The following is a 27,033-nucleotide window of genomic DNA, read 5'->3' on the forward strand; positions in this document are numbered from 1 at the left end:
TTTGTCAGGCAGATTGGAGCAGGAAAGGCAGACTAAGCAGAGGCCCTGGGGAGGTAAAAAAGATTGAAATATTTGAGAAGAGTGAGCACCCGGAGTTTTCTCGTCTCCTAGGCAACATCCCTCGCACATTCGGCCCTCCTCCCTGCTCGGAGCTTTCTCTAAGGACCCAGGTGAGGACCAGGGTGAAGAGGAGAGGGGCCAGGTTGCAACACGGAGGAAGCCCCAGGTCTCAGGTGCCCATCCTGCGCTTGCAGGGGCCTGGGTGTGAGGGCTTCTTTATCTTCCGCACCCTGGGCGCCTTTCTCGCCTTACCCTGGCCCCTGCCCAGTACGGTAACTTCCTCTCACATCCCTGGACTCCAGAGGTGACGAACCAGAGCAGACTATGGAAAGAGCTGCATCTTCCATGCTCCGGCGGACACTGTCCTCCTGCTAATTCTGTTGAAGATTCCACTTCTAGTCTCCTAACACCTCCCCTCTCCATCCTGGGTCTGTCTCTACCGGCTGCCCCCAACACACACACACACACACACACACACACACACACACGGGCTCTGTCAGGCCAGCGCTGGCTCATCCCTTCCTTGTCCAGCTGATGACTTAGAATGGGAGCAGGACTTACACTGAATCTGAATACAGTTTATTTTGTTTCTTTCCACAACTCCTGATATTGACTATCATCATTTTTTAGATCCTTATTTATTAGTCAGCATATTAGCTACTTTCCCAAGCCTTGTTTTCATTCATTCATTCATTCATCACACATTCCCAGAGCGCCTTTTCTGAGCCAAGCCCTGTGCTGAAGGCACAGAAATGAATAACCTGTCTCTGTCCTTGAGAATCTATGGCATAGTCCAAAGAAGGAAACAGGCAGGTAAAGAGCTGATGACAGCTCAGTGGGTTGAGTGTGATGGTAGAAAATGTCAGGACTGAGCACGCAGTGGGGCACCTAAAACCGACCACAGGGCTAAGGAAGGCTTCTGGAGGAGGTGATACAGGTGTGCAGATCTCCGCCCCCGCCCCCAGTATGGGCTGGTGGGGAAGCTGGGCCCAAATACGGCGGGAAGGGCCCCTGAGGTGTCAGGGGCCATTCTCTGCTTCTCGCCCTCCTTCAGCCACACAACTGACAGCCTCCCTTTAAGCTGAGGATGCACAAGAGGGTAAGTGACTAGCCCACTGTCGCAAAGCCAGCCAAAGACAAAAAGAGGCTGATGCCCCGGACTCAGGAGTGTCGGTCAACAGATTTCTGTTCAGAACCTTCACAGTCTCGGCTCCAAGAAACTTGCTGAAGCTCCAACCCCGCTGAACTTTCTCAAGTTCTGCAGTCTCTTTACTAGGGAAAGAGCACCCCCTGCTGTCACTTCTGACTACAGACCGACTCGCTTTAGCATTAGAACCTGAGCTGGACCCCGAGCCAGCGGGAGGTTTCATTTACACCCCTCACCACGCTCTGGAAAGAATCCAGCCGGACCGCTGTTCACGGCCTTCATTAGTGTGCTTGTTGGTTTGTTTGCAGACGAACTGGGTGCTGAGGATTTGGGGATACCATCTGATTTATTATTATTAATAATAATAACAATGACTAATCGAACACTTATGTGCTAAGCACTTATACACTTTATTTGCTGAAGGTTATTGTCCCCATTTTGTAGATTTAGAAACTGAAAACACTGATCACTTGGTATAATTATTTTTTATTCAACAATTTAATAATCGCAAGTTCATAATTATTAATTCATTCACTCAACACACTTGCATTTACTGCCTGCTGTGTCTCATGCTCCAGAGGTACCGTGATAAGAAAGGCCACGCCTCCAGGAGTCGCACGGAGTAGGGAGGGAAACAAGAGGAGGAAAGAACTCATATTAATTGAGCATCTACTCTGCCCCACTCTGCTTGGTGTTTTAAAATTGCACTGTCTCATCTAACCCTCCATCAGTCCTGCGAGGTATGTGTTTATATATCCAGTTCACAGATGAGAAAGACTGAGCCTCAGAGACTTCAAATTACTTGCCTAAGTTAGTACAGCTGGTTGGTGGAGGAGCTGGGATTTAAACTCATTTCTCCCTGATGCCAAAGCCCTACTGTTTAAGAGTATATATTAGCAGAAATGCTATTTTTTAAAAAGGTTTATTAAGGCCTAGGAGGGATCAGGAAGATGGAATGAGCAACTCTGACCAAAGCAGGGCAGATAGTTTGCTAGAATGGTTGGTGATCTTTTTTGTTCTGTTGATCATATATTTCCTCAGTCAACCAATGAGCCAAAAAAATGTCTACTGAGTACCTACTATGTGCCGGGCATCTCACTGGAAACCAGGCTAGTATGATGATACCTGTCTTCATGGAGCTTATAGTTGGGGCGATCAGGGAGGTCTAGCATTAAACAGTGGCACTCCCAGCAAACTCCCCAGTTGGGCTCAGGTGCGGGAGGGAAGCGGGAGGGCAGGTGTTACAGGAATCCCAGCAGTGCCCAGGGCCCGGGACGTGCTGGGAGGCCTGGCCGAGGAAGTCACGCTTGAGCCGCCACAGGTAGCTGAGAGCAGGGGGCTAAATGGAGGCAGGATGGAAAGAGACGCTGGCAGGGGGAAGGGCACCTCTGAAGGCTCAAGGTAGGAAGCGAGTGGGAGCGGGAATGTTTGAAAAGGAGCCATGGGAGGAAGGGGGCCTGGGGAGGGGCCGCAGGCAACCAAGCCAAGGGAAGGGTCGGGAACTTCAGCCTGCAGCGGTGCTTCTCAAACTCTCTGCTCCTTCACACACCAGTGCTTTTGTAAAATGTAATAAAAATGAAAATTAAAAAACAAAGTTATACAAAATAATAGCACAAGCTTATTACTAGATTCAACAGGCATAAATTCCTGTTGAATTGCTGTTTTTATGTTTGTCTCACGGCGGACCAGTAACAGTTTGCAAACTGGCACCTGCCAAGGACCAGCCCTTTGGGAAGCGCTGCTTAGCACCCCAGGGAGCTGTTATCTTTGCAGCGGAAGACAAGAGTAACTTCCAGCCAGGGGACAAGGGGGGAACAGCAGGAGAGGAGGGCATGGAGGGCGAAGACAGAGCCATGACCAGCAACCTGAGATGTCTGGGGGTGGCAGATTATTGGGCAGATGGGCTGGAGAGGTGAGAGGTGGGGCTGGCCGGCTGGCCCAGGTCTTGAAGGGCTTTCTCAGCTGTGGTGAAGAATTGAGCCACAGGAACTGCACAGAGTAGACCGGAATGGCAAAAGCACTTGCCAGGGCCATTGCTCTCTCTTAAGTGTAATAAAGCAGCCAGGGGCAGCTCCACTGGCATGAATTGGCCTGTTCTTTTTTGCTCATCTGACTGCCAACCTCAGCATAGTCCCTTCCAAGGAAAAAAAAGAAGAAAAGAAATTAGCTTTTGATTAGATCAATACTTAAGTCAAAGGCAGCCACCCATAATTTGATTAGAGAGCTCAAAAATGTAATCACTGAAGAACTTTAATCAGTAGGAGTGCCCTATACTTGCTAGTAACTATTAAACCCAATCACAGGTATTTTAGAAATATGCATTTTATCATCCCGAGCATAGTAGAAGCTCCTCTAGGGTAAAGAATAAAATCTTAAATATAATTGAAATACCTTCCATTTCCATGCCCTGAGTCCAAGTGTTTTTCACAGTGTATTCACAATGAAGAAACTGAGACTCGGGGCACTTACACGGGCACCTGAATTCACACACCTAAGTGAGTGGCAGGCGCAGGATTCCAACCCAAACCTGTCCGGGCCTAGTGCCTGAACTTCTTTCCACTAATTCACACGCACACGAGCTCTAGCCATGCTGCACACTGGTCACGGGAGACCCGGGACCCGTCGGGGAGACCCGGGACCCGTGGGTGAGATGGGTGAGTGGTTCAAGAGCCCCAGGGTGGCCTAGTGGGCCTGGTGGGCCTGGTGGGGAAATAGTTCATATCACTAACCAATTTTCCTTGGATGGTCCTCCAGGGGATCCAAAAGCAATGACAAACAAGCCTTTTAAATTTTTGGTTAGAGTACAAATAAAAAACAATCTAAGTAGATAATTCGAGAAGGGCTTATTGGAGAGACAGTTTACAAAACTGTGGGCAAGATCGGATAAAGAAGAAAGTTACAGGGCAGGGCCCCCAGCTGAAAGCCCCCTTTCTAGCCCTAGTCTGATGGGACCAGAGGACAGAGCAGTCACCAGAACCTGGAACAAGAGGTCATTGGAGAGCCTGACAGACAGGAGCTGTGACCTCTGGAAGAGATACCACCAAGCTCAGTAACCCAGTGCCAGGGAGCAGGTAAAAATAGGCCCTAACATCAGAAATATCCTTCCAAGGAACCCCTTTGAGGCTCCCTCTATGATGAGGTTCCCCGGATGTAAGGCTTGACAAAGCCGGGTTAGGGAGAAGAGATGGCCAGCAACAGAGCAGCCTGGCCCAGGACTGCACTGTAACCCCTCAGTAAACAAGCCCCCTTCAAGTGAAGCTGCTTTGCAGACAGCCCAGGACTTGCCCCTTGAGGAGGGGCTGTTGGCAAGGCCAAACCAAGCTCAGAGCAAAGGAACTCTCTTCCATGTCCCCGGTCAGGCTGGAGTGAGGTATTGTGAGAGACGGCCTTCGGTAAGCCACTCAGTATTTCCAGGCCTCTGTCTCCTCACTCATAAAAAGAGGACACTGTGCTTACTGGTTTTTAGACACAAGGCCATGCTGTATAGAAGATCCCACAGGCCTGAAGCCAGGCAGCCATGAGTTCATCCCACTGCACCGCAGGTCACTGGACGACCTTGGGCCCACCCAAGTCTGGGTCTCAGCTTTCCTATCTGGCAAATGGAAATGATAAGGTCTACCCAGGCCAATCATGACATTTACACAACATGTATAAAATCCCTAGCACTCCATACATGCCTATTCCTGTCCTTCAAGGCATTGTACAACCGTGTCAAGAGAGCAGGCTCTGAGGTAGACACAGCGTGAATGTGAAACCAGCTCTACCACTCTCTGCTCAGGGACCTTGGCGAGTCACTTAACCTCCAAGCCTCCGCTCTCTTATTTATAAAACAGGAAAAGAAGAAAAATGCTGCCTGTCCCTATGGGATTGCTGTCAGAATCCAGTGAAATAATGCATAGTAAGCACTTAGAATGTCTTCCCTCAGCCCTTTGGCTATAATATTCTGCAACTCTCCCTAGCACTACAAAGCTTTCCAGAATGTTCTCTGTGAGATTTTCTCCGTACTTTTAGTTCAGAAAAGTTCCATGGGGTTGGTTCAATATGGTAGTGTCTGAATTGTCACTGTGATAGGATTGTACCCATTAAGCCTGAAATCTAACCTTGCTTTGCATCCAAGATGCAAAACTGTGTGCCCAGCAAAGACAGAGAGCGGGTCCCCAGAAGGCCGCCAACCAGAGCAGTGCTGTCCCCAACCTTTAGCATCTAAATTTATTGCCCTGACTGCTTTTTCAGCCCCTGGCGAGTCTCAGTATGAAGCAAGAGAAATTGGAAGGGAGCTGCTAATTTAAATGAATAGCCTTGGCAGAATGAGCCCCCTGAAGAGCTCTGAGAGAGATAATGGGGCTCCTGCTTGAAGGCTGGAGTCAGGACGCTTGTTTATTGGGCTCTGGGGCCAAACGTTGCTATAGCAACAAATGACTTCGGACAGTTTTGAACAGAAGGCCTGAGTTTACATAACAGGGATTCCTTGGGTACTTTCTGGAAGGGTTCACAAAAGAATTTTTTTCTTCCCCTTTTCTTAAGCATAAGGGTATCTGAAGGAATAATCCTTTGTTAAAAACTGTGCAACGGAGATTCGGGGAGAGGCTGGGGGGCTTTTGCGTGAATGTTATATTCCCCACGGGGAGATCACGGGGGTTGTTTTGTTGTTGTTCTTTTTTTGGGTGCTTGTCTTGAGTCTTCCACGATGGTTTTGGCTTTGCAACTAGGAAAAAATTACGTTAAAAATAATCAATTGAACATGATAAGATTTAAGCCTGGAAATGTTAGAAAGCGCAGGATCGACACTGGAGAGGGTGTTTGCGGCCACAGGGGCTTTGCAACGCCACGTCCCCTGGCATTTTCTGGCTTTGACCACGGCAAGCACCCCAGAGCTTACCGAGTGGCATGCGGCCGGTTGCCACCCGGCCCCGGGGCCTCTGAACCTGCTGTCTCCGGGGGTCAGCCATGAGCAGAGCAAGGCGGGGGACGCAGTCGGGGAGCCCCGCCTCTGCCCACTCCCTCGTCTCGCCCCACGTCGCTCTGCAGCACATTCGGGGAAACTCTCCTACGGTCAAAACCACTCTCCTCCGTGAAAAGCAGCCACGTGTGATGTGGGGTTTCCCCCGAGGATCTCAGGGCTTCGGGGGGAACAAGGTTTGAGAGATGGCCCCATGCCCTGCACAAATTTCTCCTATATAGTGAATTTGATGGTTCATGAAAGTCTTCAGATCTGTTTCTCTAAGATGCTTTTTCCTGTGATCCGTATATTTGCCAGCATGCATCTATTGAGCATCTCCTTTATACCAGGCATTTGTTTTAAGGATCTCATAGTTGTGCAGTAAATATTTAAGCAACTGTAACATGCCATCCTATGTTCATATACAATATAATACAACGGTGAAGGCTAAGAGAACATGCCATTCCAAAATATGCCTTTTTGGCACAAGAATTATTTTGAGCTGACTATTTTTTGAGCAGCTGCAGATATAGGAAAAGCTATGAAAATAGAGCAGAGGTTACCCTTTTGTAAGGACATGTATATTCATAAAGGAAGCCTCCCCTTGTAAGCATCTCCCTCTCTGTACCCAGAGAGGTGCTGCCTTAAATCTGCACAGCAAATCTCCTTGTTTACTGTGCCTGTTACCTCCTTAACTGGCCTCCTCTCCCCTCCCCTCCCCAACATCTTTCTTTTGGCTTTAGTTTAGTGGAAGATGGTATATAAGGGTAGCCTGGGCCATCCTGGGGAACGACTCAGTTTCTCGGGTATCTCCCACCTAAACACGAGGTATGCATGTTGTTAAAAACAAGACAACAGGCCCAAAATGGAGTCACTTATGCTAAGCCTCACGTCACCAAATCAAGGCTTAATTACAGTTTGGCTTTCTGAGAAATGGAATCTTAAACCAGTCAGGAATCACTTGGTCAGCACTAGATGGATAACCTGCCTTGCAGACCCGCGCCATCCCCTGAAGGAAAAGTAGCTTTGCAGTAGCCAGCCCCCCCAAACCCCCCCAGCCCAGCTCCCTTGTTCCTGCTCCCTGCCTGCAAGACTTTCCTTCTGTCCAGCCCCTCAGAGCTCCTTTCTGTCTGCGGGATTGGACGCTGCCGATTCATGAGTCATTGAAGGCAGCCAACGAAAACTTTAAACTGTATTCAGTTGTATTTTTTAACAATGTTAATCGACTTTTGGGTTGTCTTTTGTTCATCTGTGTTTGACTACAGGGATCTGAGCCAGTAAGTTAGAAGAGCAGAGGGAACATTATGTTTCCCCTTCTACAGTGGCTAAAAGCCACAGGCTGCGGGTTCAGATTTTTATCTGAATCCAGTTCTGCAAACAACCAGTTGTGTGACCCTGAGCCATTTGCTCAGCTAATAGAAGTAAGCAGTGCAGCCAGGATTCGAACCCATGCACATACGATCCCACAGTCCTGGGTTCCTTACTTCAAATGGGTCTGAACTGGAATGGAAGGACTTGGTGTTTTCTGGGAGTCCTCGGGGGCCTCTGCTTCCAGACACTGTTGGCTCAGGCTCTCCTACCTGTCTCATCTTTAATTTTGTCAGAGCCATGAATGGAGCAGGGACCTGATCCGATTTATTAATTCCATTCTTACTCCATGATCGTGCCCAGAGGCTTGGAGGCTCACACCGTAGATCATAAAGAATATAATAGTGATGACGATGGTGATTATGAAAGTTGTTGAAAGCTGCTGTAGGGAACATCTGTCAGCTTGTCAGGTAGACCCAGGGCCAACCTCCTCTTTTGTCATTCCAGAATAAACCATAGGAAGAGGGGCCAGTAAGTGACAGGAACTTCGAGGCTACCTGGAGAGAAATCCCCAGCCCCGTCCACGGTCTTGGGAGCCATGAGCCCTTAACCCTTTTCTACCCAAACAGGGAACTGATATATGAATGTGCCAGGCCCTTTGCACAGATAATCAGATGCAATCTCCACAACGGCCCTACTGAGCGAAACTTAAATTATCCTCATTTTACACCCGAGGACACTGACTGCTCAGAGAGGATCCGTAACTTTATGATGCGTAGCCTATAAACTGAGGAGCTAGGACTTAAATCCAGAGCCACCGGGTTCCAAAGCCTATAGGCATTTAACTATGCTAGGCTACTAGAAACTTCCAGATCCTTTTGGAAAGTCCTTTTTGAGCATTCCAGCAAAAATCCCAAAACTGTGGTCCCGAGGCAATGGACAATTAGGCCAGTGAGATTGTTGTTGAAAACAGACTTTGCCCTGCAGATGGCTCCCTGCTGTGGAAGACTGGGGAAAGTTTCTTATTCACTCAACAAACACTCCCCAGGTTCCCACTCTGAGCCAGGCGCTGGATTAAGTGTGGACAATACAGGGGCAGGTAAAGCCCAAGACTCAACAAGCTCACACTTTAGCAGGAAAGAAAGGCAGGGAAACAAATAGTGCAAACACTTTGGGTGGTTTAAAGAATGTAGAAGGTACATTGAGAGGATGTGAGGGAGACGGTTTCTAAGTAAATACCATGTGGCCTCAGAGACACTACAGGGGATTAGCAAGCACATGGACTGGCCGCTTCCCAGCTGAATGATCTCAAGCCCAAACTCAGCCTCTCTGAGCCTGTTTCCTCATGTATGAAATGGGGATAGTGCTATTATCTAAGACTCTAAAAATTAAGTGAGATAATGTAGGCCTTGCCTAATCGCCACGTGTCATCCACCACCAAGTCTGTGCTGGTTCCACCTACTAAATACTTTCTCATCTCATTTCCATCTCTTCTGCCACCATTGTAGATGGCACTGCCATCTCTCACATCAATTGTCGCATTAGCCCCCCGACTAGATGGCCTGCACCTGTCCATTCCCTCTTTCAATCTGACCTCCACCATGAAGCCAGTGGCATCTTTCCAAACCACCAATATGAGCATATCAACCACCACCATTCCCATCCCTCACCAACTCAAGAGCCCTAGTGGCTTCCCACAGGTGTCAGGAGACACCAGAAGCCTCGACACGGTCTCCATGACCCTGGCATGGTGCGGCCCTGCCCCCTCCTTCAGCCTCCTCTTGCCCTAGGCTCCCCCCTCTCTCTGAACTCCAGCCTGGCAGGCTGTTCTCGAAAGCCTTCCCACCTGCCAGCCTGTGCTTGCTGCAGGGCCCTTGAACATGCCGCTCCCTCTGACTGGAAGGCTCTTCTCTCCTGATCTCAACCAGAATGTCCCTGCCTCAGGGAAGCCCTCCCTAAAAGTTGCCCCTGCCAAGTCGCATGCCCTACCGTGACATATCCCCTTCCTGGACACTGTGGAATTAAATAGTCACTTAATATGTATTTGGATGATTTATGGGTTCCAGCCCACCTCCTCCCCCAGACCATGAGCTCCATGATAGTGAGAGGTCTGTTGGATGGGCTCCCCACTATCTGTCTAAAATGTGGTGACTGACAAGCGGAGAAAAATCAAGATTTGTCACATGAATAAATGCACGTACTCAGTCAGTTTAAAAACTGTGAGTTCCTTTCCTTTTGCCTAGGGCTTCTTATATATGCAAGTTCAAAATATTTGCTTTTGTTTTGTGGTCGGTTCAATGAAATAAATTATTTGTCAGGGTCCTCAACAGTGCAGACTTTTGGAAGTTTCCCCTATACAAGAAATGGCCGGCAGAGGGCCCCACAGGAGCAATGATTGAAGTCAGGTCTGCGAAGACAGTAGCTGCTTGGGGACCGCGGGCCTGTGCTCACATCTGTCTGTCTCTGAGCCTCTCAGAGAGAACGTCACCAACAGACTACATAATGCAGTGAGGCTCTGGCCCACCATGGCCAAAATCCTTTTGATCTGGCCTCAAGAAACACAGGAATTCAAAGGGCAGGAGATCAGAGCCCTGCGTAGATTACCACAAATCCACCGCTTACTCCGCGATTTGTCCTTTTTATGCCGACGAATTTGTAACCAAGGGCTTGCATTGTTGGGGAGAACCATGCATAGTGTTTGGGGAGATCTGTGTTCTTTGGGGGCCACTTTTCACTCGCCAGTCACTAGTTTGATTTCCATTTTAATTTTCAGAGCATCTGCCCCTCAGCAATTCCAAGCCTGTGGTTTGGAATTCATGGCTCTGTTGTGTGTTTACGCACTATGCTTGCTTGTAATTGACAAATTTAAATTCTGGTCATATTTCATTTATTACACAGACCCGGGGAAAAATCCTTGGCGAAAACCTAATTACAGCAAAAGTGCCACAAGGTAATTGCTGTGAAAGAACTCCTGCAGGGGCAGGGCCAAATATTCTATCCACCCGTAAAATGATTATGCCGACAAGATTCTGAAAAATAATAAAATCTGGCTAATAAAAAAGCAGCAGAATATCAGTGTTTTTACACACAAAGTATTAAAACATCCTTCATTTGGACAGATCCTAAGTCATTTGATTTTTATTCAAGTGATGATCCGCAGCCAAGATAGTTGCTTCTTTGTGTGTGTTTTTTAAAATCATGGACCAGAGCTTCATAATCTTGGCCACACAGCCCAGGCTGCTTTGGCACTTGCAGGCTTGTGGCTGCGCCCTGGGACAGCTGTAAGTCGCTTCTTGGATCTTGGGCCTGTGTGCCAGAATGAGAAGGGGGTACCCAGCGCTCAGGATGCTGTGGCTTATGGGCATCTCCTTACACAGCATGGGTGGCCCCTCCTCCAGGGGCTCACAGGCCAGGAGGATGAGGCTCCTGCTGTGGAGCCCTGCTGAATGCCCGCAGGTGCTGATGTCACCTCAGTTCCTTTGACTTTCCAGGATGCCACTGTAACAGGCCAACTCAACCATTCCTGAGACTTACTGAGCACTTACTATGTGCAAACAAAAAGGCTAGGAAGCAGGAGAAATGAAGACCTAAACTAGGAAGAACTTGAAGCTGGAGTGCCCATCTCCAAGAATCAAGCAGACATTGAGTCTGTTTGCTGCTGTGCTGGGGGGCAGGGGGGTGGGGGGGGGAGACACTTTCTTCTCTTAAATGAAAATTAAGTGGTTCTGATTTATGCTTGAAAATTATATATAGATATATATAGTATATTATACATAATATGTATATTATATATGTATATAATTTTTTTTAAATGACTAAATTCTGGCATCAGTAGCTGTTCAGATAAGTTTCCGCTATGGTCATCCATTTGAGACTTGTAGAAGCTGTAAGTCAGTACTGCATTCCTCAAAGCATGGCCCACAGTCCCTAGAGGTTAAAATGGATGAAAGAGAAATTTAAAATGCAGATTCCAGGAGCTCTATCTTAGATGCACTAAATTAGAGTCATCGGGCTGGGCCCCAGAATCTGCATTTTCCCAAACTCCCTAAGAAACTGTGCATTGCAAAGTTTGAGAAGCTCTGCTTTAAAGCAGTTGATGTTGCACCACCCTGAGAAATGCCCTGGAGAGATTAAAACATAGAGAAGAGGGCTGGGACTAAAGTTACAGCTAGGCTAGATAAAGAAATGCAAAGAAATGAAATGACCCATAAATCTCAGCACTCAGAGACCATCGTTGTTAACGTCTTGGTGAATGTTTTTCCAAACTTGCTTTTATGCACATATACATTTCTTTCATTACAAAAGGTGAGCACACACTTATATTCCATTGTAGTTGACATCATGAACATAATATGTTTTTTCCCCCAAACACGCTCATTTTTCACTGCATGGCTGACTGGTGAGGGTGAGGATGGGAGTCGGGGGCCATGTCCAGAGGGAGAAACGTCTGATCAGGATCTATGTCTTTAATAAACAGGGGAAGTATTGGGGGATGGAGGGCTGACACGTTAGAATTAGAAACATATTTTATTTGGGGACAGAGGGTGCTCCCTGATTGGAGGACCTCTGGAAACAAACACAACTTGTGCTATGAATGCACCCGGCTGGCTGAAGGCGTGCTCCGCACAGCCGGGCGGGCAGAGACGGTTTTCAGACGAGCAGGCACAGCAGGCGGCCGTCCAAGCGGCGCCCTGCTGCATATTGCCGGCGCTGGTCCATCTGTTTTCTGAGACTTGTTCCTTTCTTGCATTACAGGAACGCTGAAGGAAGGAGAGCCTCATCCTGGCGCAGTGAGTGTGTGTGTTTTATTATTTTGGACGTCACGCTGGGAAACGTCGGTGTTCTTTTGGCTTCGGTCCCTCCTGAACCTACAAGCCTGCGGAGCACACGCTTCTCTTTTCGTGGCTGAAGCGTTCGGGGTGTAGTGTTGCCAGATGCGGCAAATAACAGTACAACCAGATTCCCGGTTCAATGTAAATCTTAGATAAATACATACATGTTTAATATATGCATGTGCCATACAATATTCAGGACTGCTTGCAGTAAAAAAAAATTATCTGTTGTTTACCTCAAATTCAAATTTAACGGGGTGTCCTGTATTTTATCTGGCAAATCTGCTTGGGTGGCTTCCTAGTTTAGAGGGAAATGTTGGTACAGAGCTGTCATTTCTCCCCACCACCACCCCCGGCTTTATCGAGATACAATTGACTTATAAGGTTGGGTAAGTTTAAGGTGTAATGTGATGATGTGATATGCGTACGTATCGTGAAGTGTTAACCACAGTAGGGTTAGCTAACACACCCTTGATTTCACACTATTGCCATTTTGTTGTTGTTGCTGTTGTTGCCGTGGAGAGAACATGAAGCTCTGCTCCCACAGCAGCTCTCAGGTACACAATCCAGTGTAAACTATAGTCACCATGCTGTATACTAGATTTCTGGAACTTACTCCTCTTAACATTGAAAGTTTGTACCCCTTGGCCAGCATCTTCCCACTTCCCCCACACTCTCCTCTCTGTTTCTATGAGTTCAAGGTTTTTAGATTTCACATATAAGTGAGATCAAGGGGTCTTTCTTTGACTTTTGTCTTTTTCTGACTTATGTCACTTAACGTAACACCCTCCAGGTCCATCCACACTGTCGCAAATGGCAGGATTTTTCTTCTTTCCCGTGTTTTCTCAATTAGAAGTGAAAACATTTTTGCAGCAAGCAATTTGGATTTTCCTTAAAAACCTCTTTCTGTAGTTCAGAATGTTTCTTCAGGGGAAAAAGGAAATGGCTCTGCCCATTGTAACATCAGCTACTTAAAGATGACAGTGGGCAGGGAATCCAACTTTCAGTTTAGCCCATGGTGGCAAAAGTCACATGCTCTCTTGCTCCCTGTGTGTGATGGGCTGGGGGGAGGTATTGCTCTGACACAAGGGAATTTCCTTGATCTTTCCTACACTGGTCATGCTCTTAGGTAATGACCCAGGCAACTGCTCCTTACCTCCCAAATTTGGGTGCCCAAGGGTTAGAGGAAGCAAAAGTCAGAGCCTCCAGCAGGAAGCGGGGTGCAGGCGCAGAGCCCAGCACTGCTAATTGATAAGGAGCGGGGAGAGGGTGGGAATGGGGGCTCTAACAAGTGGAAGAGTGAGATAATTTGCTCAATTGGTTTTCCTGGAAATGAAGACTTTAATGTCAAGAATTCGTAATAAAACTAGCTGAGGCACTCACACCCGGTTCCATAAAACGCTTAATCTCCTTGTTGTTCCGTAATAGCTTTTCTCTTTATGGGGGAACTTACCAGCTTTTTAATTTCCTTTATTTGATTAACATTAGAATCCACAGCTACAACCTGTGCTGGGCTCCAGCAAAGTGTTGTATTTGCAAGCTTATTAAGGGAGATAGATTTTTTTTTTAGGGCCTCATTTGTAACAGTCCCAAGTGTTAAGCAGCAGATCCTGCATTTAAAGTTTTAATTTCTTAGGAGGAAAAAAGGAATCTATAATTGCTTGAGGGGGAAAAACACCACAATAAGTAGTCATCATCGCTCCCAGACATTTTTATGAAGGAAGATACTATACATTATTGCAATGTATGTTTTTCTGAGTTCAGACCCCCCCACACTTAAAACACTTATTTTAAATGAACACGAAGTTGATTCTTCTTTTTAAAAATGTTTAATAATGATCTTTCCCAAGTTATAGTGGTTTGAATCTACTCATAAGAAGTAATCAGCGCTCTGGATGGGTGAAAGATCTTCAGAATCTATCTGAAGTCCCATGAGCAGAATCCTAATAGGCAGGCAGCTGAGCCCAAGCAGGCCCTGCAAACACGTGCTGGACCCTGCGAACACGTGCTGGACCCTGCGAATGGGTTCAAGGTGATGGGGAAGACGGGGCTCCAGGGACAGCACCTCCTACTCAGCCCAGCCCCCAGCATCGCCCATTTTCAGGGTTCTCAGTCTTAATGCCATCTCCACCCACCTACTGCTGTTTACCCTGCTTCTCTTAAACATCTTATTTTCTTCTGCTGTTATCTCTGGGGAGTTTCCAACAACACATCCAGAATCCTGCAGATCTGAGGTGAAGTTTTAACTAGTCTGCATCCTATAAGGGGGTAAATAAAAGCCACATCCATTAAGATTCCTGTTAAGCCTGTCTTATTCTGAAATTACTATGACCTTCCTTCCTTTTCCTTCTGCCTTCCTTTTTGCTATGAAATTATCCTTGCTTTTAGAAAACAGTGATGGCAGTTATTTTTGTTTTGTTAATGTCTCTAGTTCATGAAATAATTGTTGCTTCCCCAGTGTTGGTCACTCCGTGTTTGTACCTGTGTGTGCGTCAGCACTGGTCTGTTCAAGTTCAGTGGTCTGTGAAGCCCCAAACATTGTGGAGCCAGGATGCACTTGTTTACTGTCTTGGCAGATTGTATCCTGGTCCAGGAGACCACCTGTCACAGAGAAAAGAAAAGGCGGCTCTGGAGTTGCACAGACAGGATCTGATTCTGGTTCTTGTGCCCCTGAGCAGGCACTAAGCTCTCTGAGCTTGAGCTTTGTTTTCCATATAACCACGGTTATAACAGCCACCTCAGAGAGTTGTCAGAAGATGAAAGTGGCTTCTTTTTTTTTTTTTTTTTTTTTAATATGCCTTTATGAATTTCAGAGAGAAGAAGGGAGAGAGAGATGGAAACATCAATGATGACAGAGAGTCACTGATCGGCTGCCTCCTGCACATCCCCTACTGGGGATCGAGCCCACAACCCGGGCATGTGCCCTGACCGGGAATCTAACCGGTGTCCTGGATCATAGGTTGATGCTCAACTGCTGAGCCACACCGGCCGGGCAGAAGACAAAAGCTTCTAGCATAATATATGATACACAGCGAGTGTTCAAAGAATGTGTATTTTCTGACCTTCTGTGCCTCTTTTTTTCTCCTTTACTTAGCACTTGAAGAATTAGATGAAAAATGCTCAGTGTACATATCAGAAATAAGAAAATGCAAGAGCCTGACACTAGCAAGCATCCACAGGTCGAATGTTGAGTGAGGGAAGCATTGGCAGAGAGACTATGAAACTGAGGAGTTGGGTAGGGTTGATTCGGGAAGACTCCCTCCAGGATTGAGGTGAGTTTTGGAAGGCACCCATAGCGCATGGAGAATGAAGGAGTCTTAGAAAGGGACAGGATATTAGAGAGCACCTGATCTTAGGTTCTGCAAAGTGTGGGACCCTATCCCACTAGGGATATGAGCCATGTTTTTATACGATACACAGGCACTAAAAATCCTGGGATCACATAGTGAGAGTTATTCCCCTTCCTACTCTTGTAGTCCTAATAAGAAAGTCTTGGTTTGTGCCAAACTACCCTTCACACTTCTCTAACGTGCAGTAAGAACCCATTTTAACAAAGAAGATCAGGCTGCAGGATCATAGCTATCGGGAAGCAAGAATATCTATTCATTGTCTTTATTTTTCCTATTACCTTCTGTTTATATTTCCTTCCATTTACATTTGTGATATCAACCTTTTGAAATAGACTTAAATTTTAAAAGCAAGTAAATTTAAAATATTATAATAATAATGAAATAGCTGGTACACAGAGGTCCTATATGAGTAAAATTTAGGAAACATTGATCTAGCCCATCCCTTTCACAAGAAAACAGATGAGGAAACAGGTTCAGAGAAAGGAAGGTACTCTTTTCCAAGATTACCTGGCTAGCTATCCTGAGGACTGAAGCTCAGTTCTCCTGTACCCCTCCCCTCTATCTAACTCTGCATCAGGCAACAAATTCTTGTGTTAAACTGAAGGTAACTGGATATGAATTAAATGACAGACTCTGTGCTGTGGGCTGTCAGGAAGGGACTGGCTCAGGAGGCTGGTGTGTGTTACAGGTGAGGCTCAGAGAAGACAAAGGCTTGTATAGAAGCTGATATTGGAGGTGTGAGGTCCTCATCAAGTCTAAGGCATGTCCTAGGGGAACCAAGAAAAGTCTGAGTCAGCCCCAAAGATGGTAGCTGCAGAGATTCCCCTCAGAATCCAGCAAAGATGGCTGGAATCCCAAGGTCTCTCTTTGGCAAGAAACCAGTGAACATCTCTCAGCTCATCTGTACTCATTGCTCATCCATAAAAATTTATAGGAATGATAATAGCTCACATTTATGGTGCACATCGCCTGCCAAGCGCTGTTGATGTATTATCTCACTTAACCCTCGAAGGAACACTAGAAGGCAGTTATTATTATCTGCATATGATGGATGGGGACATTTGGACCCTGAATGATTAAAGCGCTCCCCAGCCTCTCTATAGCTAAACAAGTGATGCGGTAGGACTCAAACCCCAGCACTTTCAGTCCAGAGTCTGGCCCTAACCACACTCCTATGCTGTGAAAATTAAATGCAGACGAAGCCTGTAAAGCATCTAGCACAGTGACTGGCACATAGGAGGCGAGGAATGTCAGCACCTTTCCCTTCCTGCTTCCCTCCCTCTCTCTCTGCACAGCAGCTCCAGTCACTTTCAGCGCATCACCTAGAACCTTTCCACGGGGCCTCGTCTGGAACTACAATTCCCAGAATGCATCAGGCAGAGCAGCTGGCCAATCAGGAAGTCCGGTCTCCCTTTTCCGTCCGCTGGCCCCCTCTAGGGGTCAGAGCTTCGGTGACCGTTGGCCCTGTGGGTCCCCGCCATGTTACTCGGTTTTAAGTAATCCGAATCCGGCTTGGGGCCTGGACGGTGAGCCTGTTGAAATTTCCATCCTACCTCAGGGTCTATCTTGAGCGCTGAAACTAATGGGCATCGAGGCCCAAGCCCCTCGCGGGGGTGGTTGTGTGGGGCGCGGCAGGGCGGTTGGCTGGCCGAGGGCAGGGGAGGGGGCCCAGAGGTTTTCCACAGGGTCACACTGAGGGCGGTTTACATTGTCCCCATAGGTTTGCGAGTGACGACTGAGGAAACTTCGAGGCTGCTGCCCAGGGCGCCATTTTCAGGCCCCAAGTGGCGGTTGGGCGGGCCCCCCGCGGCCCGGGGCTCGTGCCGGGTGTAAATATGGCGGAGAAGGAGGAGGTGACGGTTACAGTGCAGGCCGCAGGGACAGTAACGGCTGACAGGTGCGGGCCTCCTGGCTGCGGGGTTAGCGCCTTGGGTGTAGGTCTGGGCCTGTGACCCACCCTTCCCCCCAGCGCGCTCCAAAGCCTGGTCCCCGCTCCCCACCTCCTGCCTCGGATGAATGTCCTGACCACGCGCCGCGGGGGAGGCCGAGGCAGACCTGGCCTCTGTCCAGTAAAGTGGGGTTCAGTCCCAGCCCTGCTGGCCACCCCCCTATGAGTGCTTAAGAGCCCGGGTAACCAGACCCCAGTGGGACGGTCAACTCTCGTGGGCATTTCTCTACCCATTTAGTTTCTACTTCCGGCTTGTTCTTTTTTTTTCTTTTTCTTTTTTCCCCCATTCATTGCTCCTTTTAAAGTTAGTCCCACCATCCTCAGCGGCCCCCTTTATTTTTGCATGACCTTTCCTTTCCCCTCGGACCTGCACCTTTTGGTGTGCACACCTGAGGGAGCTGCCATTCCCCGTTTTGGCCCCTGTGGGCCGGTGGGTGGATGCAAAGTGCATTTTATTCATTGTCCTGAAAACAAAGTTTTTATTTCCTTCGCAGTGGCTCCGAAGTGAGTGAGAGAAATAGGATCAATCCCTCTGACTCAGGAAAAAGGCGGAGTCAAGGAAATAACTTCAAGGTGAGTTTGATTTCATTATTTTGGACAAGTCACATAGTGGCCTCGTCACAGCCCACCTTGCAGGTCGCTGGAGTGGCCTGTGCTGATGGTGGTTCAGCTTTCAGGTCGTTTTGAGAGATTTGAAAGGCTAAGGTTAGTTTCCAGTGAACCACCTGCGTATTTGTTTCTGACGCAGTTGTTTAAATATATGTAGTCTGTATAATGTAGCCACGTGTTGATTTGCGGATTTCACTGGCCCAAAATTCAAATGTGGAATTAGGTTGGCCTGATTTCCGTAGCTAACTTAGAAGGGATCATTTTGCCATCCTCTTAGTCAATGAATTACAGTTGAATCTTATTTTGAATTTTATTATTTATAGAAATTGGACGTGGACCCTGTCACTCAATAAGTGAGAGAAAGACACTGACTTACTTGTAAAGAAAATTAGAGAAGATCTTATACGAAGGCTAAGTTGTAAGGTAGTTTAAAAGTGCTGAGGCTTTCTGAAAAGGGGACATCTGCATCGCCTCTGTAAGGGCCCCATCTTGCAGAAATGGTTCCATTAAAGAAGAAACCTCATTCTAAGAATTCCAGTTGGAGGTGTTTTCAGTTGAGAAAATATTAACAAGTTGAGGTCTTCTTATGTTAGAATTCTAACGATTTAGAAAGCCTATTATTTCAGTTATTTCAGTTCTGAAATAACAGGCTTTCCTTTTATAAGTACTGAAAGTTTAAGTATTTTAATAATAGGAATAAATACTTCATATTTATACATTGTTTTTGTTTCTCTTTTCAAATCAGATGTTGAATAGTGATGTTTCTGACCAGAGGCTAAACGTGGAAGCTATAATTAAAAACATTAATAAAATTTCTTTGGAGTTGAAGAAGATAAATGGTAAGTATGGAATCACTAAGTTAAAATGTTTGCATGTCATTGTTATAAAATAAATAGTAGAGCCATTTTTTGCTTCTGCTGGGGTATTAGTGACTTTTGCCCACTAATTAGGATTTTCTGTTTCTTAAATGCTTACATTATGATGTGAACTAGATCTCTAAAGATGAATTATGTGTGAACATTGATTTATCTAGGAGTTAGCAGATTTGAATTCCGATCCTTGACATTAAAACAAGCTGTTGTTGACACTAACAACAATGTTGTCTTACTAACCTCTCTAAATTACTGCCCTTTCTTCCTTTCAACAAATGATTATACAACGATGTCACATTTTGCAAAATTCGGTGTCTTTATCCATTAATCCTCACTAAGCCTCTGAGATTCCTTGCAAGACAAAGATTGTAAGTTTGTTTGATTCTGTGAGTTAAGGACTTTTCATTTTAAACAGATTCATAGAGTTGTACTATACTTCATAGGTCACTATGTTTAGTTACTCATCTCACAGACATATTCATGTAAAATTTCCATGATTGAACACCCTATCCCACCAGTCAACCTATTCCATTTTAAGACAGTTGCTCCTTATGGACTAGCTGAAACCTGTTCCCCTATTCCTTTTACCTGCTAGTGTTACTTCTAACCATGAAAACTTCATTGATTATGTAGTTCTTTTGACAACTCTTGGATATTTGAAAATAGGCTTTGTGTCAGCTATGAGGTCTTCAGTGACCTGTAAAAAAAAAACCAGCTTAACATGACTTGTACAGTAAGGAAAATAACAATACTCAAGGTGGGGTAGCCCTAAAGTTGAGTCAGAGTTTTAAAGACTTTGTTGGGTACTGGGTTCTTTCTGTATTTTTTACTCTGTTATGGTCACTCTGTTCATCACTCCTCTTGGTCATTACCTGCAGACTTGGCCATGTACAGACACTGTCTCTGCCTGTGACTCTATATAGCCTTTCCCAGATCCCTCCAGTACATTTCCCCTTTCCTTTCATTGGCCAGATATGCATCAAAGGCGACTGTCTGCAGTAGCCATTTCCAAGGGCAAGAGGACTGCCAAGAACAGTGTTGAGTAGTCAGAACTGACTGCTGGAGCTGGGAGGAGAGGATCACCACAAATGGAGTCAGATTGTGCCACCAAGAAGAGGAGCAGGGTGGCTGTTTGTTAGGCACCACATAGTGCCTGTTAAGCTGTTTCTACCTGTTCTTCCCAGGGCAGCATTTCCCAGACTTTGCTCAGTGAACCCTGCCATCTTAAGAGCTCTTAATAGATGGATGCAATAACAGTGGAGCCTGCATTCTTCTGGGATTAAGTTTGGAAGTGTATCATGCTCTGTATATCACAAATTTACAATACATGTTAGCAAAGGCACTAAGGAGTCTGATATAGAGATCTGGTTAGGTTTGCTTAATCCATCATCTCTAAAACCAATCTCAACTCTATAGCAAGGCTTAGCTTTCTAAAATGTAAACCTGCTGAAAACTCCCATTGGTTCACTGTTGTCTTCAAAATACAGTCCGAACCTCCTTGAATGGACTATAAGACCTCTTGAGACCAGGCCCCAGCCCATCTATCCAATCTCTTGTCCTATTTTCCCCCTGCATGTCCTATGCTCCAGCCATGCTGAACTGTGTGTATATCTACATAGCTGCTCTTTTTTTGCATCTGTACCTTAACACGTGCATCTCCTGAAATGCCCACTACAACATTCCTCCTCCATGCCACCAGGTTAACTGCTACTTACTATCCTGTATTAGTCAGGGTTACTGAGGTTGGAAAACTTTCTTTAAGCCAGCATGTTATCTCTTCTTCCTTTTCATATCATTTCTCACACTATGTTGTAATTGCATGTTTACTTCCCTGTCCTATCTGCTCAACTGGAAGCTTTTTAAAGGTATTCCTGGCAGTTAACATGGTGCCTTGATGTAATAGTTCTTGGGAAATGTTTACTAAGCGAATAATTGGTATTGGATGCTTGCACTCATTTGGAAAAATTCCTCCCAAACTTGATCATCTAACTGTTCTAGTTTGGAGATTATTCTCTCACGAAATAAAATAGAAATAATAAATATGATATATGTGTTCCTGAAAAGTTATGGGGTAGGTCAGGCGGTTAGGATACAAGGGACTTTTGTAGACTTGGAGGAGGGCAGGCTTCTAGTAAACACAGAAGATTAAATGAACACTCTGTTTACCCCACTTCCCCCCAAAATAATAATGTCAATAGATAACACATACATTTACCACAATCCAGATATTCTTCAAAGAGCTTTATATAAATGGACTCAATTGTCAGAACAACCTTGAGTGGTAGGAAATATTACATTGGCATTTACAGGTACAGAAACAGATATGGAGAGGTTAACTAACTTTATAACTTTCACAAACAATTAGTCGTTGGCAGACCTGAGAGTTAAAGTGATTTTAAACAGACTAAAATTTATAAGACAAAAGAGCTCTCGAAAAGTGTTAACTAACAGAACAGAAAGCAAATGGAAGCAAAGAAGGAAATTGAAACCCTAAAGTCCAAAACTCTGAACTGTGAGCTAGCTGGGTAAAGCCAAGAAATAGCCCCCAAAACTTGAAGCATGGTAGCACCAGAATCCTCTGGAAGTAGGGGTGGAGGTGGAGCTAAGAACAGGAGGACTGGTTAAATCTTTAAGAAGTTCTAGACCCCTAAGGACTCTTTCCCCCTCTACCTAACTGGACAACTGTTTCTCTGTGACAGAAGATGCAAGGTTTATGCCTGGAGAAGGTAAAACAAGGGATCTCTGGCCTGGAGCCACTAGCCACAAGTTGAGGGGCAGAGTACTGTACTAAAAACGAGGGCATAAAGTTTACCCGTAGCTTTCTCTTCCCATTTGGTTATAAAACATTGGCAACCTGATTTATACCCCCTCAAACAGATTTTTCTTTCAGGAATACAACCAGTGTAAGAGAAAAGACCTAAAAATACTGATAGCCCAGGTTCCCCCCCTCGGGCATAGAGCTTCGTGTGTTCTTTCTAGTGCCATGGTCTCAATTCTGAACAAACACCTATGGCACAGCAAGATATTTGAGGAAAGCATCTAATACAAAAAGCAGAGACAGAACCGATAAATAGATTTAATCAAGGAGGAAGAAACACTAACCATGAAGGGAAATGAACACCCCAAGAAACTCTAATATCCACAGAGAAAATGCTATGTCCATGAAAAAGGAACATGAAACTATAAAAAATATTTAGAGAACAGAAGGGAGCTCTTAGAAATTAAAAATGCAATAAATAATAGACTCTGTAGAAGGGTTAAAGATAAAAATGAAGAAAATACCCTATAGAGCCAAAAAAAAAGTTTTAGGGTGGAAAATGTTAAATCAGGCAATGAAGCCCAACAACTAGGAGTGTTAGAAGAACATAGACAATGGACAGGAAGGAAGTCATTAAAGAAATAATCTGAGGAACTCTTCCATCGTTGAAGGATATGAGTTTTTACAGTGAAACAGCCCAAACAATGGGTGAAAATAGACACACACCAAAATACAACACTGAGACTTCAGAACGATGAAAGAACAACAGATCTCAGAGTTTCTGAAGAGACACAACAATTAAGAGTTAGAATCTTGAAAATTCTCAATAGCAGCACTGGAAGTTGGAAGAAAGCGCAGCATTGCCCTTGGAAATCTGAAGAAACATGATTTCCAACCCAGATTTCCATCATCAATCCATGAAGCACTGGTGTAGAGACAAATTTTCAGACATATAATTTCCCCCTCAGGAAGTTACTAAGGTTGTGTTCCACCAAACATGGCAGCAGACCAAAAAGAGAAAGACATGAGGTTCCGGAAAAAGGGTGCTCTAGAGGGAAGGGTGAAAGCAGTCCCTAGGGTAATGGTGAAGGGAGCTCCCGAGATGCGAGCTGCACAGAGTCCTGGAGAACAGTCTAGAGCAGGCCATGAAGCTCTCAGAGAGGAGAGAGGTTCAGCTAGAGAGTGGCTAAGGCACGTGACTGTATGGAGAGGAGGTTTACCCAACTGGGGGAATTTTGGATATATTTATGGTAAGCAATGAAAAGAGAAATTATTAACTATGGTTGGGCTGTAGCTAAAAGAAGGGAAATGTCATATCACAAGACTCTGCTGTGAAGAATATGTAATCATAAATTTTACACATAAAATATTGAGCTGGCAAAAATTGTATTCAAGTATTTTGGGTGTGAGGGAAAAGAGTTATATCTTAGGCTTCTGTAATCAGAAGCAGATAGGTAATACCTAAAATTGAAAAAATAAAATATGCATGTCATTTAGAGATGGAGGTAATTCCAGCCCCCACCTCAAAATAAACAAGAAACTCCACATCACACACAAAACAACAAAAACAATAGAAACAAAATGAGCTAAAAAAGTTAAAAGTTGTTGCCTCTGGGTAAAAACTGCTAGTTTTTGTAACATGCCTTATAGACCTATGTGATTCTTTATAATGTGTACATGTATAACATAAAAGTGGTAAGTTTAGAAAAGTATAAATCAGATTTTCATAAATCAAGTTGCAGTTTAGTAAGATAGCTGACAAGTTGGGCTGAAGAACCCTTCTAGTAAATTTTTGTCATGCTTGTTTTGTAGTATATACATTTGACTTGAAGTCACAGTGAGCACACCTAAATTGTGGCTTGATCACTTAAAAGAAAACTTAAAACTAAATCAAGAATTAGGAAATAGCTACTGAAAGTAACAGTGGTTGCCTAGGACATGCTTGCTGCAATAGCATCCTTCTGTTGTTCTGCTTTACACAGAGATCTCCCAGTTACTGCTGTGTGGCCTTACCCTATATTTTCATCGTCCTGCGAAGGCAGGTGACTTCAGGGGAACAGAAAGAAACAAGTCCCTCTTCGAAGAGCTGACACTACCAGACTTCTCCCTTGCTTCTAACAGGTTTTCTCCCTAACTTCTTACCTGTTGTGAATTTATAGCTATGTATTGTTGAATTAACACATACCTGGGAAAACTGAGCTTACTAATATATTGAATAAAATATGTTGAGTTATAATCGTTTATGTTCCTGAAGGCTGTTGTATTGTTTTAATATTTCAGTGGCTAATTTACTTCACTAATGGCAAGTGTATGACATAGGAAACTGGCCATGTGCACTGCTCACCATTCACCTTAATGCTTGAATTTGGCTCAGGCTGAAGGAGCGTCACTGAGTTATAAATGGGTGGTATGAGTTTGCATTAATAAGACCTCTCCTGGTAGCAGGTGCCAGCATTCGAGCTAACTGAAGCGGGTGTTGGGTCATGTGACGTGGAAGTCCACGGATGAAGTAGCTGTCAGGAACTCTACCAACTGATCACTGTCTCTATCCTGGTTCTGTTTCTGTGCATTGGCCTCATCCTCTCCTGTTGTGGACCAGCTTCCTCCACAAGACAGGACGGGGTAGAGGGACAGCAGCGGACAGCTCGGGTGTACAGACAGCGTCGGGTACAGATCCCCAGAGGGAAGAGCCCCTCTGATTCAGCCTCTGTGTTTAGCACACAGCAGGCACTGAACAAACGCTTGCTGAGCACACATGTAAATAAATGCAGGCTTTTCATCTCCCAAGCTTTAAATCTCCCAAGTTCTGGACCCTAAATTGAGAACTTTGGTTTGTAAGGATGAAGTTTTGTGAAACATCTTTTTTATCGTCATTGGTTAAAAGTATCCACACACTCATCACAGCACATTGTCGTTTGAACCCAGTGCCTTCCTAGACCCCTTCCATGTAATATTAGCTCATGAAGATGAAGCTGCAAGATAATTCTTTGCCACTCAGAAAACTTGTAGATTAAACAGAGAAACCAACAATTTTTAATAAAAGCTGTGAAATAACAACCAAGGGCCCAAAAGGGAAAACCTGAAGAACCACCGAATGCCAGGGTTTTGTTCTACAAAATGCCTACCAGTTGTTAACTGAGATAGAAAGAAGGAAGAGCTGCATTGCTTTGCAGGATTTATAAAGCTTTTCTGAGAAGGGTGAGGAGGGGGCTTTATGACAGTTGTCGGGGGATAAAAGAGGTAGAAGAAAGATGATCTAGCCAGAAATTCTGAGCAAGTTTTTCTGGATATATCTATTGCTTTTTCATCTACCCAGGGAGACTTTGGTAAAATCTGCATCACTTGACATGTTCTTGGGGCTGGGTGGGGGGTAGAGGAGGTGGGATGTGGGTGTTGAGATCTAATGTACTTAAATCCAGCTGTATCTGACACCAAAACCCCATCTCTAAATTGAAAATGTTTCCTTTTGGCGTTTGTAGATGAAGTTTGCTTGAAAACAAAAGATAACAGTATGGACTAAGCAATAAAGTCAATAAAGTTGTTTTAGGAACCCAAAAGTAAAGCAAAAGGCAAATTAATTTTAATCCCGGGAAGTTATTCCAACATGCATTTACCTTTTCATAAAAAAGTATACAAAAGTCCCCCAACAAAAAGAAACACCAAAGAAGAAAAGATGAAATGTTTTTGAAGCCTTTTAAATTATTGCTGCTGAGAAAGTTAATTTTAGTAGGTTTCAAATTATACATATAAAACTGATGATTGCCACTGACAAGGTTTGGCTATCCAAAATATTAGTTTTATGTTTACATGATATCAAAACTATTACTGTTTAAGTGTGTTGAAACTTGCCCCAAATTATTTTCGTAGCCATGTAAACTGCGCTTTGAAATGGGTATCAAAAATGCACATTATTTGGATGAATTATACAGTGCACGACTAGAGTTCAAGTGTGACCATTATCACTTGTGCACTTTACAAACACCGAAGAAGAATAAATAAATTATGGGACACTTGACGGTCTTCATTTCAAACACTTTTTAAAGTGGAAGGGCCAAACCGTCGTGTTCATGCTGCAGGGTTGGATTCAGTCCAAAGTGTTTGTCCAGCCACAGGTTGGCCAGTGTCCCCGCGCTGGTGACGGTCGGGGAGGGCTTGCTGCTCAGCCTACTTGCTGCGGTGGCCAGCCGAGTGCGTCAGCGTGCACTGGTACCTGGAGCCTCGGTTCTTCCCGTCGATGAGCAGCAGCGGCATCTTCCGGAAGTAGTCGATAATGTCTGACACGGACAGAAAGTCCTGGAAGAGCCGAGACAGGCCAATCAACACTCGAGCAGGCAGCATGGATTCCTCCCTCGGTTGCTTTTTTAAATCTGCATAATATCCTACCTCTTGAAGTTATGAGGATTTTGATTTTAAAGATTGTAAAATATGGCAAATATTTTAATGATTTCTGCTGTAGAACTTTGAAAAAAATAATTCCTCACCAACATCCAATAAATTATGGATGATAAAAGACTATATATATGTGACCAAATATGACTATATGTAGTTAACTATACATATCTTATGACTGTAATATATATATTTTTTAACCTCATATAGTGGGTCATATATAGGGGATCTAATTATGATACCTATGCCTTATTATTACTCTCTTGGTATTTTTTATTTTGGTTTCTGTATGTCAATCATTAATAGTGTGTGGAAGTGAAAGGAATCGGGCCAGTGTCCCTGGTGTCTGTAGGGGACATTGGTAGCGTGGCATAGCAGTTCTTTCATGATCTCTCTGCTGCACTCCCACTGCTACCCCCACACTCACCCTGGCTCTGTGGTTAAGTCTGCATTCATTGCCTGGATCATCCTACTCCTGATGGCCAGACTGGGAAAAACCCCATCCTTCCTTCTAGACCTGGGTCAGAAGTCTCTTAGGCACTCTGGACAGCATCATGCACTTCCTCTAAGACTACTCTGCTAGGCACCGTTACCTTTAACTCTTAGTTTCCTTTGCAAAAAGCAGCCCTGAAAGGCTTTCTTCATACCAGTCTGATTACCACCCAAAAAATGACTGGTATAAATCTCAGCTGAACAAAGGAAAATGTCTTTGGCAGTTTGGCCACTTTGATTAGCCAAACCTCCATTTTTTTCTTTTTTAATATATCTTTATTGATTACAGAGAGAGGAAAGGAGAGGGAGAGAGAGAGATAGAAACATCA

The 27,033-nt window shown here is 44.9% G+C and overlaps 1 protein-coding gene across 1 annotated transcript in view; it reads right to left on the reverse strand.

Annotated features, from left to right (window-relative positions):
* Positions 1-24,830: 24,830 nt before the first annotated feature.
* LCP2 (lymphocyte cytosolic protein 2) overlaps positions 24,831-27,033 on the reverse strand; it is a 35,001-nt gene continuing 32,798 nt past the window's right edge. The window contains exon 21 of the mRNA XM_081135756.1: positions 24,831-26,116. Within this exon, the coding sequence (XP_080991882.1) occupies positions 25,988-26,116 (129 nt within the window). The 3' untranslated portion in view covers positions 24,831-25,987. The remainder of the gene's footprint in view (positions 26,117-27,033) is intronic.

The sequence above is a fragment of the Miniopterus schreibersii genome (genome assembly GCF_964146895.1).
Source record: "Miniopterus schreibersii genome assembly, chromosome: 4".
Lineage (NCBI taxonomy): Eukaryota > Metazoa > Chordata > Mammalia > Chiroptera > Miniopteridae > Miniopterus > Miniopterus schreibersii.